The sequence below is a fragment of the Triturus cristatus genome, chromosome 12 (genome assembly GCF_964204655.1).
Source record: "Triturus cristatus chromosome 12, aTriCri1.1, whole genome shotgun sequence".
Lineage (NCBI taxonomy): Eukaryota > Metazoa > Chordata > Amphibia > Caudata > Salamandridae > Triturus > Triturus cristatus.
This window is the reverse complement of record NC_140595.1, coordinates 34,067,756-34,086,444: the sequence shown is the minus strand read 5'-3', so window position 1 is coordinate 34,086,444 and position 18,689 is coordinate 34,067,756. Positions and strand designations below refer to the sequence as shown.

At 45.9% G+C, this 18,689-nt stretch overlaps 1 protein-coding gene across 1 annotated transcript in view; it reads right to left on the bottom strand.

Moving 5' to 3' along the window:
* LOC146772320 (beta-1,4-galactosyltransferase 1-like) overlaps positions 1 to 18,689 on the bottom strand; it is a 163,719-nt gene that overhangs the window by 34,284 nt on the left and 110,746 nt on the right. The window contains exons 2-3 of the mRNA XM_085636990.1: positions 10,072 to 10,191; positions 852 to 1,087 (exon numbers count right to left, since the gene is read on the bottom strand). Coding sequence (XP_085493116.1) covers positions 852 to 1,087; positions 10,072 to 10,191 — 356 coding nt within the window. The remainder of the gene's footprint in view (positions 1 to 851; positions 1,088 to 10,071; positions 10,192 to 18,689) is intronic.

Below are 18,689 nucleotides of genomic sequence, written 5' to 3'. Positions count from 1 at the left end.
GAGTCCATCTTGAAATCATATGTTAGGGGGATCTGAATCAAGGGTGGGCATAGTGGGCGTAGTGGGACTACGTGGAGCAGCGCGTAGTGTGGCAAAATCTACGCACACTCGTGCACTCCGCGTAGTCCCACTACGCGCTGCCCGCCCTAATTTAAAAATAATTGAAATAAGTTTAAAAGTAAATATAAACCTCTTACCTTAAGCGCGGCGTCCCGGGGCAAATGCGCATGCACGGACGCCCGCGCATGCGCATTCCTCGCGAGAAATGCGCATGCGCGGGCGTCCGTGCATGCGCATTTGCGTGAAGAAGTTACCATCAGCAAGAAGAGGGAGCCCCGGGACGCCGCGGTTAAGGTAAGAGGTTTATATTTAGTTTTAAACTTATTTTAATTATTTTTAAATTAGGGCGGGCGGGAGGTGGGTGGCGGGCAGCTCTGCTTCGCTACGGTGTGTGTGTAGCGCTGCCTGCTTCGCCTACTTCGTAAATGACGAAGCAGGCAGCGCTACGTGCACTCCGTGGGCGATGCGTAGCACGACGCCCAGGGTTAATCTGAATACAGGAACAGTAGAGGTAGCAAGAACTACTACTGGTTTAGAAAAGTAGTGGTGCTGCAGCTTTTTTCTGGAATAAGCAAGAAGAATTGGGATTTGATGACCGATATTGCTAGGTTTCCAGAATATGGGTCTGTTATTTATCTATTTCTTCTATGCTAGAATTTTTATATAGCACTTCCTCAAACTAAGGTATGCACTTTACATTTAATTTTCTTCAAGTACCAAAAAACAAAAAACCACCAACAGAATATTCTAACTCGAGCTACTTGTACACTGTCAAGATAACTGCAACTTACCTGTTCGATGACATACACCCGGTAGTCGGCCTGCTGTCTCTGCATGAACTGGTGCATATAGAAGAGCCAGATGGTAAGGTGCGACTCCCGCCGGCGGAAAGGGATGATGATGGCGATACGCTGTCGAGCCTCACAGTCTGCAGGTTGAAAATGGCCTCCCGTATGGACATTTGGATAGGCAAAACCAACGTCTTCAAGCGAGATTACCAAGGTCACGTTGATGTTTAGTGGACCAACTGTGATTCAAAGAGATATAAATGTGAGGAAAAACAAATTAAAGGAAAAGAAAAGAAAAAAAGAACTTGCTTTCAACCAGAGATAAGGCACTATTTTAAAATTGAGAGGCTGTTGGTAATCAGCCATTCTTTACACAGGATTATCTACAACTTTCAGGTTTATATTTAGTGTGTACTGTGATTACGTAATATTCATGAAATTTGGTTTTTTACAGCCTTTTAATTTTCACTTTATTTTTATGTAAAAATTGTATTTTTTTATCTTTTACAGCTTTTTATTGACTTTTCCCATTTTTTACACACTACTGGTTTAACATTCACTTTTTGCATAATTTGATATTGAAGGATAAGGGCATCATCGATCTGTGGGAAAGTGTAAAGATTGTGTGTCCTTCACATAGATAGTATACTGAGGGGTATATTCCCAAGAACGTATGATAACTACTGCAAGAGTGGCGTAACGCAACTTTCAATATCGCAGCCTAATGCGGGAAAATAACCTTGTGTCAACGTGGAATTCACAACACGGCGGTACCATGCAATAGTCTGCCGAAAACGCAGACAATGTCCGTGATACAACCATCCAACGGAGATAAAAACACAAACCACAACACCAGAAAACCTGCGATGAGCCCTTCCGCGGTGAGTAAAGCAGGGATAACCAGCGCGAGGGAAGCTATACTCGCACGCAATGAATGAACAAGCACAAGAACAGCATACGGAAAATGCCACTGAACAAAATACAGCAACAGGGGAGTACTACGGATGCACCCTGGCCAAGTGCAGAGGACAACATGCACACCACAACATCCAAGCACCCTGGAAGGATAGAACCGACTGGCACACCGCATGAAAGAGACCAGTGGCAGACAAATCAGAGCCGCAGGAGCAACACACCCACTGTGCAGCATACGCACATAAGCAGAAGTGCACCTCGACATTGGCAACATCCCGGTACAAACAGCAACCCCTCTACAACTGAACACAGGACACAACTGGATCGGCAAATGTGCACAACCAAGCAAATCACATCTGTAACCCCAGGGAAATGTAACATGACAATGCACAATTCCAACCTGTAACCTGCAAATATGTTTTATTCACACATGCAGTGCAATTGGTCATCTCCTATTGTCCCATGATTGCCACGGACGTACACAATGTGACGTGCTCATGAGAAGTAGGTGTCAATGATGTAGTTCCTATGGGCCATTCCTGCCGCAGCTGCAGTGGGACGTGGGCCACCAGGTCCATCACCATCACCATCGTCCGGTACCTCTGGAACTGGGATCCATGGGGCCCTGGTGCGAACACAGATGTTGTGCAGCACACAACATGCAACGATCATCTTGCACACGATGTCCGGGCTGTGCAGAAGCTTTCCACCTGTGCCGTCCAGGCACCTGAAACGTGACTTCAACACGCCAAATGTGCGTTCAGCGATGCCCCTGGTGTGCATGTGGGCCGCATTGTACTGCCTCTGGGCGGGAGTGTTCGGGTCCCGGAGGGGTGTCATCATCCAAGGGCAGAGTGCATATCCTTGATCACCTGTGACAGTGCAGGGAGAAAAGAATCGATACTTGGTTTGTCAGGATGTAATGGCAGGCCCACTAATACAGTGACGCCTGTGCTCACTTTGTGTGGAGTGAGTGTAAGCCAGCCGTCAGGGAGTAGCTGGTGCTGGCAACTACACCAACAGTCATCAGGCACTCAGACATGCAATGTCAGAACCACAAGGGGATATGACTCGAGTCTCACAGGGCCAGTGGCCCCAGATGCACAGCGGCGGACACAGGCCCACTGTCACGGGACGCTGACCTGCAGGAGATTGGGGCAGGGTCATGAGGGCAGAGCAGTGCCTCACATGTGTCATGGCTGCATTCCGCATCTCCACATGTCCAGCCGTTGTGTGGCTGTGGTGCCATGAAATGTCTGTATTGGGTGCAGGGGTAGCCCAGGATGACCATGGAGTGGTGTAGTCATGTCTGGTAGGTGGTCGTGTAGTCTGACTTGTCGAATGTGGCTTGGTTACGTGTGCATCCCCACAGAAGTGCTTTGTGCGTTGGTGGCTGTAGTATGTGTGGTGTGTTGATTTGGTACTTACCAACGAGCAGTCCCGTTCCATATGTGCCATCCTGGAAGCGCTGGTTGATGATGGTCTGTCGGAAGATGAAGGAATCGTGTACACTGCCTGGGTAGTTGGCGACGACATTGGTGAAGAGTCCCCGGTGGTTCACTATTGCCTGCACATTGATGGAATGCGTGTGCTTTCTGTTGCGGTAGTGGTGTGCAGTATCCGCAGGGGGCACAAGTGGTACATGTGTTCAGTCAATTGCCCCCAACATGGCCGGGAAGCCTTGCTTTGTCTCCAGCTGTTCCTGCGCAGTGTTGGGGAAGTGAAGGTACTGAGGTATGAAGCGGAGGATGGCATCCAGGACAGGTGTGATGAACTTTGATAGGGCTGGCTGTGAGACTCCTCCGACTCTGTCAGTCGTTGGTTGGAATGTCCCAGAGGCCAACAGGTGCAGCACAGCCAATAGCTTTGTCTGCGGTGGGATGTTGGTTCTTTGCTGTGTTGGGATCGTCAGCCTGTGGGCGATGTGGGTCATGATGCGGAGAATGGTTATCCTTTCGAGCCGGTAGTGGGCAATGACTTCTGCGGGCGTTAGGTCTGTGAGAGTGGTGTGTTTTCGGTAAGTCCGCTGTCTTACTCTACGCTGCCTCTGTGGTGGTCTGGGGGTGGGGGAGCGGGTCTGGGTCCTGGGGGTGGTGGCGGGCCTGGGGGTGGTGGCAGTGGGTGTTGTGGCCCTGTTGGGGCTCCGAGCTGCATGATGAGTAGCTCCATGACGTCGTTTGTTCTTCGGGTGTGGCTGTGTGCGGGGCTCCGTTGCCTACTGCAGGGAGCCGTCCGTCTTTACACCTGCTTGAGGCAAGTGTTAAATACCTGCGGCCACCGTGGCTTATCGAACTGTTTTTGGTTTGCTTTGCAGTTCTGTCAGTTCGTTGTGAAAGTGGTGTTTCTTTTCGTGTGTTTTTGCACGGGAACGCCTACTCTGCATCTCATTAGAGTTAGTTGGTGGTGTCCGCCGTGGTGTAAGATTTTTGGGCCATTTATCGCGGGAATACAGGCATTGTCTGCAGTTTGCACCTGCTTGTGAATGGGGTGTTAAATCTATCTCCACTTTTTTGCGTTAAGGTGGAGATAAATCGGAGTTGTCTCCTTGTGAATATGGCCCTTTATCTTCAGAATTTTAAACAAAGATGGAAAACCATCTGGTTATGAGGTATAGACATTACAGAGAGGTCCATGAAGAAAAAAAAACAACTTGACTTTTTGTCAAGATAAACTCTATCCACAATCTTTCCAGGGATCGATTTTTCGAGTCTGTGGAACTTGCAGAAATAATTTAAGTGAGCCCTCATCTACCTATGCTTCACCATCTATTCATGATTTCCTTTGTGCAGCAACGTTTCTTCAACAGAGCCTCGAGGTGGATACAACCTAACTTTCTGCAAAAATGTTCAATGTTAGCAATTTTCGTAGGTTACAACATTTTGGTGAAGATTTGTAAACTCTTCAAAATCTCTTAAGGGCAAAAATAAAAATCAGCATAGGAATTTTTCAAAAAACACGGTTATTACATAGAACTTTTTTGTGTGTGTTTTTTTGTGTGGCTGACCTGTAAGAATTTAATATTGAGATGTACACTTTGCACTGCTTCTAATGGTTACGCTTTTTAAAACAACTTCGCAGAGCTTTCAGATGAAGTCCTTTGAAACCTTACGCACCTCTATTTTAAACCTCAATCATGACATCCACTTAGTCACATTCCTGGAAACTGTTATGTTATGTTAACTTTTAATTTGTATAGCGCATAATCACCGGCAGGTCTCTTGGCGTTTTGAGAAGGAAGCCAGGCCCACCAGCAATTACAGATGCAATGCTTAGAGGGATTTTGATGTGGTATCTAGAGCCTCCCTTAACAGCACAGTTATGAGTTGTTTCCTGAAAGGGAGGAGTGCGGGTTCCTTGCGGAGCTTTTCGGGCAAGCGGTTCCATAGCTGGGGAATTAAAACAGAAAAGGCTCTACCGCCTTTGGAAGTGGATTTGAACTGAAGATGGACCAGGAGGCCTGCCTCGGACGATCATAGAATACGTCCTGGCACATAGTGCCCTAGGCGTTGCTTGATGTAGACTGGAGTCTGGACGTGAACAGCTTTGTGAGCAATGCAGAGGCCTTTGAACTTAGCTCTCTGTTTGATGGGGAGCCAGTGAAGATGTTGCAGCAGTGGAGTAGCGTGGGCTCATCTGGTTCCGGTGGCTAAAGATGTGCTCCTCACCCCACCCTACCCCCCCATAACCCCCAACCCACCCCCCCACCAGAGCTTTTAATATAGGTTTAAAGCCTCACCTAGCAGGCTCTACTGGCCATTGAAGGCCCTCTCCAGCGTTCGGCTCGGGCCTTTAACAAGGGAGCAGGCCTTTAATGGCCGGTAGAGATCACTAAGAGGGCTTTAAGGCTATTAGAACATTCCGCCCCTACAGGGCAAAATGTTCTAATTGATGAAAACAAAGGCCTCTCAGAGCCCGAGGGGGTTTAAATCCCCTCGGTCTCCGAGAGGCCTTTGTTCACAGCAGCAGCATTGGAACGTTGCTCTGTGGGCTTCTACAGGCCCGTAGAAGCCCGGAGCACTCCAATGTATTCGATGGAGTACTCCACATTCCAATGTTCTAATACATAGTCTTGTGTTGACATAGCAAAACTGAGCCCATCTTACATATTCCCAGTGAGTGCCCAACCATGTGGTACTACTCCAAAGCAGTTCACACTGGGTGAGTGAGTGAGTGAGTAAGTGGGTGGCTGAGTGGGTGGGTGGGTGGTTGGGTGAGTAGGTGGGTGGATGAGTGGGTGAGTAGGTGGGTGGATGAGTGGGTGAGTTATGGATGAGTGGCTGGGTGGGATGAATGATTGGGTGTGTGAGTGGGTGGTTGGTTGGTTGGGTGGATGGTTGGGTGGATGGTTGGGTGTGTGAGTGAGTGAGTGAGAGAGTGCATTGGGTTGCCCCACACAGGCCAGTGCAATTATTGTTCCAACTATGTTTGGCCTGACACCCAAGAGAAGGTAAAGGAGAGCATTGAATACATGAAAAAGCAGTAGTGAGCTCTGAGAGGAGGCCTATTTCCTTCACACATGCACTAGTTTTTGATGCCAACTTACGGTGTTTTGTGAATGCTTAGTTGCAACCAGCCATTTTTATCTGTGTCATAGAAGTGGAGGCCTCCTGGCACATTCATGTAGAGTTCTGCTTCTACACACTAACCCACATCCTAGCACTAACATCACAAGTGTATGTTGTGCATGTTCAAGTATGCAGCCTGCATGTTACATGCATTGTGTATATAAGTGAACCAGAGTAATAAAGTCCTGTGGGATTCATTTTGGACAGAGTAGATGTTGTTTTCCCCGGGCAATAAATGTTCCTGAAGCTAAAGCTAGGAGACCTAGGCACTAAGTGGGGAAAGAGGAGGCAATGCTTGTGTAGAAATTAGATTAGGCGTTTTTCTCAGAGGAGCTGATGATTTGTCTTCCTAAAGCGCTGCCATTTGGTAGATGGTGGGGCTGTTCAAGCTAAAAGGGATTCCTCAGGTGAAGCCAGACTTTGTCTTTCCCTGATCAGCCTTCAGTGTTGCTTGCACTAGCCAGGTGCAGAAAGCCTTCACCTCTTTATTCCTTTGTTGTGGGTGCTCCATGCTGGACGCTAGCCTACTGTGAGGAGCATCACTCCACGCAAACACTATGTCTGGAGAGTGCAGACAGTGAAGCCAAATCCCGTCTGCTTCGACTATATAAAAGGGAGTGCTCCACCGAACACCCAGAGGACTGCTGAGCAGCCAGGGATGGTGTTGCCAGACAGCCATCTTCCCAGATGTGTGGGGACATCATCTGAGTCCTGTTCTACAAGAGCGAATGACCTGTCCTTATGCACCGTGGAAGTCAGCCTCCATTTTAAAGAGAGAAGGAACCTGTGAACCCTGCAGGCGGAGTGACCGGCAGGAGGAGCGCGACGCACCATAACTCCGCTGGTCTGCAGAAGTGGAGGACTGAACAGAGTGATTTGTGTGTCCCAATGTGGGCAGGCCCCAGACTCTCCAGTGCAAATCCTGGTGTAAATCATTACAATGCAGTGTGATCTGAGCCACTAAAGCCGATCTGTGAAGTTGTGGTGTGACCGGGGCCTCAGCGCCTGAAGTGTGAAACTATGATATGGCCCGGAGCTGGTCCACCGGCACCCAGTCGGTGCATGACCCAAAGCTGCTGTTTGACCCGAGACCTTGGGGTGCCTTATGCTGTGGTCCACCAACCAATCATTGCATATGGCTGGGTCCAAACTGGGGTGGCGTAGTGGGCAAAAGAACGATGGATTTAACCCAGATCTCTTGACTGGGGGATGAATGTTTGAATCATTCAGCATTCCGTCCATCATTTGTTGCAGTTACACCAACCAATCAAGCAGGACTGTGTGAGGCCTCAACAATCTGGACCCAAACAGTGCAAGTGGGGCAGCACCAAGCACTGGCAAAACCAGCGATGAAAAACTTCAGCCCTCTCATGAGGAGCACATAGACATGCACAGAAAATAGATCTTCCTTGCACATGCTTGAGACATTTTGAATAGAAGATACAATGGTAAACAACCAGGGTTTAGAAGCAAGATTATTTACAATAAAAAAGAAAAATCTGTACCTGTAGGTTTACACTGATGTTTAGGATTAGGCTTTTAAAATTCAAAAATATATGCAACAGTGCTCTGTGAAAGACGTCACAGTTGCTGCTTTACATGAATATGCCTTGAAAGTTTTCCTATTATGTATGTACATTTTCATTTACATACATAATTAAAAATTGGTCATGCAAAGGCGGCTTTAATTAGCAAGAATAAATCTCTGGCAAGTGTGGCATACTTCATTGTAAGATGTGTGAATACACACAAAGACAAAGTTGTGTAGCTGTTTCCACATCTTTCAGGTCATCCCGGCACTGGACACCTGCTGATAGTTCCTAAGAGAAGATTTACTACCATCCAATATTACACCGTATTCACTAATATGAGCGAGGACATCTTTTTATGAATGTAGACCTCAGTTTTTGGTTCATATAAAAAGATGATATGCACATGCTCTTCAGGTTTCAGTGATCACTGTACAAGAACATTATTTATTATGAAGATAGATACTTTGGGAATTGGAGTAGAATCTTTCGTTGGGAATGGTCACGGTCACAATTTTTTAAACAGCGTCACGTCCGCCATATTTAAAGAGCCGTTTGTAGTCGATTAGCCTGGTGATGGGTTCACTCAAGCCAGATCGTACTCCTGGAAAGACTTAGGTTTTGAGACCCTCAATCTTAATTCACCTCTGCGTTCTCACCCTAGTTTAACTCGGCCCTCTGAAACTGGTAGCAATTGTCACTTTTAGACTAGAGTATGTTTCTTGCGCCTATGTCTTGAGGAGTCATCGTGATCTCTTATGTGAATAGTATGTCATTGGCTTTCAGTGTAATTTGAGGTAGCCCATCAGAAGCCTTTTTATCTCTTTAATGGAGGGGCAAATTTGATTTCAATAAGGTATTAAATCTGCCTATATAGACTCTATGTTGGGAGAACTAGAAACAGGACTAGTGTGTTGCCCGTCTGTAGAATCCAGAATCTGTGGCGGAGAAAAGGGGGGTTGTGTTCTTTTGTTTTACACATTCAAATATGGAGACCATTTTTATGATATGGGGTTTGGACTAATTTTTGACAGAGACAATATTGAGACACCACATTTAAATTGTTAGGCATGGTTTGGCAAATGCTTGGTTACACAAATCCTTAATTTACACATCAAAGATTTAGGTCAACAACATCATTCCATCAAGTGGCGTCGTAAACAGGATAAACCATACTCACTCCAACTCTGTTCATCTTGAAAAGGCGTTCCACAAACCAGTACTAGATTGGAACTAGGACATATTGCACGAACCAAGCAGGAAAAATACATGTTCAAACATTACAAATGCAAAAGATTGCAAAATCTCTAACTTGGGGAGAATTCTTGAAAAAGACAGATAAATCCCTTGCAATGTTTATTATTGAAATACAAATTGAAAGCAACACCACTCAAAAAATGTTTAATAAAATTGTTATTGAAGTTGTAAATTTTGAAAATGATTTTGCAAGGGTCAAAAAGTAGAGATTAGGGATAAATATAAATTTTTGTTATATCCGTTATAAACTGTAAAGGAACTTTTTGGCAAGAGTTACAAGAGGATGATGTGCCTTGCAGACTACATGAAGACCCTTTACAAGCAATTACAAACTGGTGAATCATGTTCCTTCTCTGGTGCATTTCACCAAGTGATCCCCTTGATGTGCATTACAGCCTACCTCTTGCTGCACACAAAACACCCACAAAAAAAAGTTCTATAGAGGCATTTGTGTGATCAAAAATTGTCCATAATGTGTAAAGTCTACATAGAAACCAGGAAGTATACAAAAAGAAACAATACCATGGGTGTTCTGTACAACTCTAGTTGTTTATAAAGATCAGTTGATCAAAAGGTGTTCAGTCGGTCCTAATTCAAAGAAACCCTATCAAATAACAACAAAACAAAACCAGCAGGTGAGCTATGGTAACAGAGTCCAACACGGTCACGTTATGGTATGTCGGTGTCCATGGGTGACTGTATGTTGAGTGGTCTGTGTGCATGAATGCCTGTATATCTCTTGAAAATTGGGAAGTCGTTGCCAGTACAGTTGTTCCATTGCACGGATTCTCTCGGATTCTGGGTTTGTCCATGTGTTTTGTGTACTGATGGCTGGGCACAACTACTGTGTGTACGCTGTACAGAAACAAACCAATGGCTTGGTCAGTTTTTGATTCTTGAGCTGTGGACCACTACATGCTTATGGCACGTGTTTCCTTTGGTGGTGTATAGACTTACGAATGTGCGGTGAATCCTCGGGACACACTGGTAATTTGCTTTCGTCTGCATTGGCGGCCTGGAGATGACCTTGGGTTGATGTCCACCAGGAAACCGGGGTATTGCTGAAATTTGTGTCATCTGCGGGGAAAGTAAGCATGGTATTGTAACAAAGTTTTATGCCTACACAATGATGAGAGAAGTACAGACACGGAGATTTAAAGAGTCAATTCAACGTAGAGAAAACAATATCTTTCTTCTCCCAATCCTGTGTATCCAACAATCTCCAACAACAGGCGTTCCAGAATGTTCCTTCGGTGGATGAGGTCATCATGGGTTTTGAGGTGTAATTGACATCATTTACTAGATGGCTCTATTAATGTGCATGCCAGTGCCAGAATATATGTTTTGATTCCAGTGGCGGCTGGCATCTACAGGGGGCGGGGGGAGGAGTCTGGTGCGCACATATAAAATAAAAAATAAATAAAGGAGGAAACCAGGTTTTTCTAAATCAATTATTTTAGATTGTCTAACTTTAGAAAACGTAGCTCATATTCCGTGGCGGGTGTATTTAAATTCCTCTTTTAGTTTCCTATTAATTAATATGTAAATTTGGGATGACCCGTCTAAGGTCTTGTCACTGAGTAAGACATTGATTGAAGGTGCTTTCCTTAAGCATAGGGCTGGTTGTTGTACGCGATTAAAGATGATGAAATCGACAGTGGGCACGTACACGTCTCTTTCTTTAGACGAGGGATACCAACAGTATTTGTCCAGAGATACTATTAATCGACATCGATACGTGTTTGGCATTGTTCACCTTCTGGTAGCCTTTCCCCAACGAACTAGCGCCCAACGGAGTCGACTTTCTGCCCCTGCGATGGTGTGAGTAAGCAGAGCACGTTGCCCTTTATGCTACGAGTCTATACTCAAACTATAGGCATTATTATCTTAAACCCATCTTTGTTGCCCAGAACATCAGAAATAATAAAGTATCTATGAACCTTTGCTTGCTTTAAATGATGAATTAGTGTGTTTTAATGTTGATCTTTTTTTACCTGAATGCAATTAGTTTAAGGAAAAGTATCATGTGTTAGTTTTAATTGACTCCCAGAATTTAGAAAATCATGTGCCAATGTTGGACTGCCGAAACATACATGCTACACAGAATTATGGATTTTAGCTTTTTCTTACTATATTCAATTGTATCTCATGTTTTTAGCAAATTTTTGTGTACTTTACTGGCTGTTTTTAACTTGCTGAATAAAGTTTATACTGACTGTCTCCATTACACATGCAGTGAATATTTTTCCATCATTTTTCTTGTTTTATTTAGCATAATTGAACTTTTCTCAACTCAGTGAAAATTCACCTTCAGGGGAACATGTCTGCATACACTGGTGTTCAGAAGGATTTTTCTGCAAGAACTTTCTTGCTCATGCTCAAAGTGCTTTTAGGCAAGGAATTATTCCAGTTAACTCTCTTTTTTCAGGGTCCGTTTTCCTACCCATAAATGAAAGTTCACAAGCTTTGTACACAAGGACAATTCAACACACTTCTTTGCAGTTTCTGTTTAATAATCGTATATATAGAAATTGGCCTATGAGATAGGGGACAGTGACAATTCATTAATAAAAGGTTTCAAGGGGGGATCAGCTACAGGGTGATAAAAAGGTGCCTGTGGTTAGTCTAAGGAGGGGAGCTTTTTGAGTGGTCCTGAATGCATGAAGGGCAGATACTGCGTAAAAGTTTGCAGGTACCTATTAAAGGGAATGCTCTATCATGAGCAATTCTGGAAGAGACAGTGAGGATACGTGAGGCGTAATGTCTCGTGTTATAAAACCCATGGCGAGAAGTTTGCATAGCACCATGCATTGGGATTATCTGTGAGACGGTTTAGCAGAGTTCTCGTTTTTAGGTTGAGCCTGCAACAGCGCATGCGATCTCACTTGCAAGACGTATTGTTTTACAATTAAGGGATTGAGGCCCGCCTATTGCGTACCATTTGTTGGCTTCAGTGTCACTCTTCTTTGCTACCTCATAATTGGCCAGCACAGGCAAAGCGTTGCTTCCGTTCCTTTCTGTGGAGCATGGACTAAATGCAGATTGATTCAACTCAATTAGTGCCTGTCACCTGTTCGTGCTGTGATTGAAGTCCCGTCCCGTCCTTTCCCATCTCATCTCCGTGTTACTTCCCTGTCGGTTGCTCATTCCCACCACCCCTGTTCCTCCCCTGTTCCTCCCCTGCCCTGCCCATCCCCTGTTCCTTCCCTGCCCCTCCCCTGTACCTCCCTTGCCCCTCCCCTGTACCTCCCTTGCCCCTCCCCTGTACCTCCCTTGCATCTCCCTTGCCCCTCCCCTGTCATCCCCTGCCCCTCCCCTGTACCTCCCATTCCCCCTCCCCTGCCCCTCCCTTCCCCCTCCCCTGCCCCTCCCTTTCCCTGTGCCTCCCTCATGCCGCCCATCGCCTCCCCTAATTGCTTACCCCTCCCCTGTACCTCCCATTCCCCCTCCCCTGCCCCTCCCTTCCCCTGTGCCTCCCCTGCCCCTCCCTTCCCCTGTGCCTCTCTCATGCCGCCCGTCGCCTCCCCTCGCATTGCTTACCCCACCCGCATTTTTTTCAACATATTTCACAGCAGTGAGGGTTGCTGTGCAATAAAGCTTTCAAAAAGCGCTATGACGCAGTCAACCCTGGCTGCATCATAGCCCTTTTTATCTGGACTTTAAGCCATGTTGCACATTAGCTGGTGCTGCTGTCCAACTCGTCAAAAAACATTGACAAAGCCAATAGATCCAGCATTGATGAGACCCATTGGCTTTCCCAATGCTTGTTGAGTACAGTGGGTCGTATTTAGTGTGCACCAAAGTATTTTAGCACCTCATCCGGGGTAATAAGCACAAGAGGAATGCAAATACATTAAAAAACACGTCAGAGCCATTTAAGGTTATTTCTTTGTGGGCACCGATGCTGAGATGCTGAGAATGGCATGCCTAGTTGGCGGCTGGAGCTTTTTGCAGTTTTTTCCGCAAAGAACTGTGTATATGGATCAAGAGTTCATATTACATAGGACCATCTTATAAACAGCACAGTACAGCGAGCTAGGGTGTAGGGAAATCTTGACCTTCCCAGGAATAAACAAATTAAGTAAGCATTGGCAAAGTCAATGAGTCTAGCTTGCATTTTAAGTTTTGACATAACATTTAAAAAGTCTTTGCAGTGGTTTCTGTGTACACTGATACACATAGTATGAGAAAAAGAAGTTACTATGTGATGATTCAGTATACTTGTGAGATGTAAAATATTCCCATGAGTACTGCGATGCAGGCACTCCATAGGCGGTGGAAAAATACACCCAACCGGCAATACCAGGAGGTGAGAGTAACACAACTCTAGTTGAATCCAAAGTCCACTCTATGTATATTTTAAAGCCTTGGTAACAATAGGTCTGCTGACAGCCGTGCTGTCGTCAGTCTTGAAAATGGACAATGTGCTACAAGTGACTTCCACTGAAACACACTAAAGCATTCCTTCCCACTCCTTTTCCTGCTGCCACAGGTTGACGTTTAGGAGCCACACCTGCATGTGTTTTGTAGCAGTCTATTGAAAGATGGAACATTCATCAACAGACAATCACTGTTTTATGGCTCATGTACAGCATCCTTCGGGTGTTAATGCAGCGGCCATCTTTGAGTGTAGTGAAGTACTATACTGGAGTGCAGAACGGCTTACATACCGCACTAATTCTCAACTGAAAGAGATTAACAGACAACGCCAAACCTACCATGTTATCCGGATGCTCCCTAAATATTCAGATGTGGACACCCTGAAGTGGGCTTCAAAGTGTGTTGTCTGACTGTTTCCACACAATGCACCAGACCCTCTCCTTTGCCAGCTATGCTGATGTCAGAAGTCATCCCACCTCCACCTTCCCATTTGCCAACAGCTCCAGGTGCACAGCCTTATACAAACCTGACTGTTGTCGAAACATGCGCTTCATTCTGGAATTTAACATAGATATGCTGCAACTCCCTAAGCATGGCTGGGTGCCCTACAAATTCTCATTACAGAGGTGTTTATCCATCGACAGGGCAGAAGCCCTCGGGAGGGGTGTGTGTGTTTGGTCTTCAAGAAAGTCAACATAAGGGCCGGCTCTAGGGTGGTGCGACCGGTGCCACCGCACCAGGGTCTGTCTTCAGAAGGCACATTGTTTGCACGTTTATTTTGGTTTTAAAAGCACCTGCTGCCGCGTGCCTTGCCTCTAGCAATTTCCAAGCAACAATAAAAATGTCAAGATAACGCCGGTGATTCATTTTCCTCATGAAGAGAGATCAGAGTTTTGACTAGTTGAGGTTTTCACTGATCATAAAAGAGGTTTATTATGCCTGCGGCAAAGAACGTGTACCATGCAAATCACAAAGTGCATAGAATGTAAATAGGTCAGTGGGTTACCGCTTTTCTAAGAGGCATCCTTTAATTAACTTGCAGTTATAAGTTAAAATCCTAATATAGAACAGTGAATTATTAACTGTCTTCAAAGAACTGAAAAAAACACTGCAACGTATAGATTAGAGCATATATTAGTGTTGCAAAAAGGGTTAATTTGGGTAGAAATCGATTCTTATTTTGAAAGAGAACCCCCAACTATGGTGTTCCGTTTTAATGCGGAGTTTGTGCTTCCCCCAGACCACGCACTCTTCAACCATGCTACCTACCAGTATGAATGACATGTAACTTCTACACCTTGTATTCCTCTGGTTTATGTAACATTTCCTATAAGCTGATTTGTACACGTATGATTGATTGTCTCTGTGTAATGTGTGAATGATGCAAAGTGCTCTGACACCCTCCACTGGTATGAGCCATACAACTAATTAAATGCACCTGAAAGAGAGGGGTTTGGGAGATTTGAGGGGCACTGTTCAAAAGTGAGTGGGGATGGTGGGGCCCCAACAAACATTGTCGCACAGATACCCACCAGCGCTAAAGCTGGCCCTAAACAACAAAGCACCCTCCTGTCAGTCACTCACACACAAAGGTATCATTCAAATGTCTACTGCCTACCAGTGAGCCTCTTTAATAAAAAATGAGGGTAAAGTCAGGTATTTAAGAGAGTGACCCCGTGTTAAGGTGAATTAATATTTTTTAGAGGGTTTTCCAGGTTTGAAAAAGAGGGTGAGCGCATTAAAGTCAACGGAGACATTTTGTTTTTCAGACAGGTGAAGAAAGTAGCGAAACCTACAAGATGCCGATGAGTTGGCCAGTATGCTACTTCTAAAATGTGAATGCAAACTGCACAAATCCATATTTTTTTCTCCCAAAATATCCCATCAGGGTCCCCAAGTGCGGCTCTCAGTGCTCCAGTTACCTTATCTGCATTTCCCATGCCCCATAGAACTGCCCCTTGGTCTATGTCATCCTGTCCATTGTCTGATGTCTTGCTCAAGTGGCTGCCTTATCCTGTCCCACTGAATCATTCGTCCGGCCCCACTTTCCCTCTCACCATCATGGACTTCGATTCACCAAAATGCCAGTGGTAGCAGAAGTGACATCACTCGCCCATTGACACACACACATACTTACACATACACACAAATTCGCACATATACACTCTATCACACAAACGCATTGTCACCTGCGAGTTTGCACACAACATATATTTAAAACCTTTTTTACTCACCTTAGATGCCATTGAAGGGCATATTTCAGGTTATAGAACTCCATGTTTATTAAACCATTTGTGAATAATATATTTTATTTATTCACTATTAGTGTAGTAAAGAAATGACACAAAACAAAGAGAGTGGAGCTCTAGCTGCCCCTGTGTTCCTGGCACTGAATTTGCCACCACTGAGACCAGGAGTTGAAAAGGCAGTGCTAGGGGTACCAAAGTGATAGCCAAGGGTCGCATCTGTGACCCCTGGAAACCCCTTAATGACGTCCATGCTCACCATGCCATAGTATGCATGTCTCTTTGCCCCAGCTCCATGTCTCTATGCCCTAGTACCTATCTCTCGATACCCTAGCGTCATCCCTCTATGCCACAGCACCCATCCCTCTATCCCACAGCGCCCATCCCTCTATCCCCCAGAAACCATTCCTCTATCCCCCAGTGCCCATCTTCTATGGCTCAGCGCCCATCTCTCTATGGCTCAGAGCCCATCTCTCTATACCCCAGCATCATCCCTCTATGCCCCAGCGCCCATCCCTCTATCCCCCAGCAACCATTCCTCTATCCCCCAGTGCCCATCTTCTATGGCTCAGCGCCCATCTCTCTATGGCTCAGAGCCCATCTCTCTAAACCCCAGCATCATCCCTCTATGCCACAGCACCCATCCCTCTATCCCACAGCAACCATTCTTCTATCCCCCAGTGCCCATCTTCTATGGCTCAGCGCCCATCTCTCTATGGCTCAGAGCCCATCTCGCTATACCCCAGCATCATCCCTCTATGCCACAGCACCCATCCCTCTATCCCACAGCGCCCATCCCTCTATCCCCCAGCAACCATTCCTCTATCCCTCAGTGCCCATCTTCTATGGCTCAGCGCTCATCTCTCTATGGCTCAGAGCACATCCCTCTATACCCCAGCACCCATCCCTCTATCCCCCAGCGCCCATCCCTCTATCCCCCAGCGCCCATCCCTCTATGCCCCAGCGCCCATCTGTCTATGCCACAGCGCCCAGCTGTCTATGCCCCAGCGCCCAGCTGCCTGTGCTCCACCGCCCATCCCTCTATGCCCCACCGCCCATCTCTCTATGCCCCACCGCCCATCCCTTTTTGCCCCACAGGCCATCTCTCCTTGCCCCACTGCACATCTCTTCATGCCCCATCTCTCTATAATAATGCCCCCAGCATCTATGTCTCTTTGCCCCAGCCTCCCTGTCTCTTTGCCCCAGCCTCCATATCTTATAGTGTATGCAGGGGGTACTTTATCCAATATATTTTACTAGGCAGGAAGTAAGTTTGCCTATATTTAGGAATTTTAAACAGGTAGAAATTGTCTAGGTGAGTTCCTCATGTAAGGTCGAGATTCTGACAGCACTTACTTTGACATTCAAGGTTTTCACACAGAACATCTGGTGTTCTCTATCTACAGTTTACTTTGCAATTTCTTACAAGCTCTGAAAAGGGCCAAGTCCATCAGCAGAGACAAAAGGGTACGCTCACTCCCGTTTCCCGCAGCTGTGCAAACAAGGCCATCGACCTGCTCTCTCCAAGTGCATTGTTCCTGCTGGTTGTACTGTTTGCTCGCGCGGTCTGTCTGCTGGCGCCATCTTGATGGACAGGAAAAAAAGTGAGCGGAACCCACATCCACCGAGTACGCTCCATATCTACTAACCACACACCCATTTTAACCTTATCATCAAAGGTTTGCAGCCCAGACTAAGGGCAAAGGACACTTCTTTCAGTGTTAGTTTTTGGAAGCACTTCTAAAAGAAGCCCTTATGACTCCAGAGGGGCGCTCTGCAGAGGCCGCTAGATTTATTTTCTCGAGTGGGATCCTACTTGTGAGCGATCTGCTATGCACCACGGTGAACAGCCTCCCCTGCCTTGTACTTATCGTCAGATGTGGATGTCGGAGCTGTGATTCGGCGAAGAGGCCCGATTGGCCTCTGGATGAAAGTTCTCCAGTTCTCGGAACTTGGACTCCTGGTGATGGTCTTGAAAGACTTTAGAGATGGTCGAGTTGATTCTTCTGTTCGAATTGAGGCTCAGACTTGAGTTAGCGGCTGTTGCGACGAGGCCTAGACCATGAGCTTCCTTCTACCAGTCCAGTGTGAAGCTGGGCTTGATGTGAATGGACAAGCGTTTCTTCCGTGCCTTGTTGAGGAGGTATATTCTGGTCAATTTCAGTCTTTTCAGTCCACATTTTGTTGATGATGTTGGGCATCTCTTTTGGATAGAGGTGTTATCAATATCGTACTCCAGGGTGATAGTGGAGGAACCAGCCAGTAGCATGAGCACTGATGTCTAAAATGTTCTTTCTTTGGTGTCTCTTTTTAGGGTCCATAGTTTGGCTCCAAAAGCAATTTGGCCTGCACTACTTGACTGATGTGTTGCAAGAAACCCGAAGCTGTATGTACATGTGAGGCTGGGGGTGGCGTTTGTTGAGGCTTTACATTTCTCAATTACTTTTTGGATTTGTTTAGACCACTTTAGAATTTTAGTTTAGATGATTTGCAGATATGCCTGTCCAACCTTGAGGAGGCCTTCCCGATGAATGCAATGCTTTAGAGATTTCAGTTCTCCTGTGACTTGTCTACAGTCCTCGGCAAACCAGGCTACTTTGTCGAATATCTTTTTTAAATCTTCAACTCTGCCCGCTGGTATGACTAGTCACTTTGGATGTTATCAAAACAAGGATTCTTGGGTAGCAAGTTAACCAAGACGCCTTTAAGGGTTATTTCGTTCTCCAGGTTCAGTGCTTTCTGCAGGATTTCAGCAACAGTTTTTCATTCCTCCAGTTTGAGCATCTGGTTTTATTTAAATCTTACCTTGGAGACAGCATCCCATGCGCCGTCCAGCCCCTGTATTTCCAGGACATCATTGGAATGGCTCCTGTATTTCTAGGACATCATTGGAAACCGCTTCTATATTTCTAGGACATCACTGGAAATGGCTCCTGTATTTCTAGGACA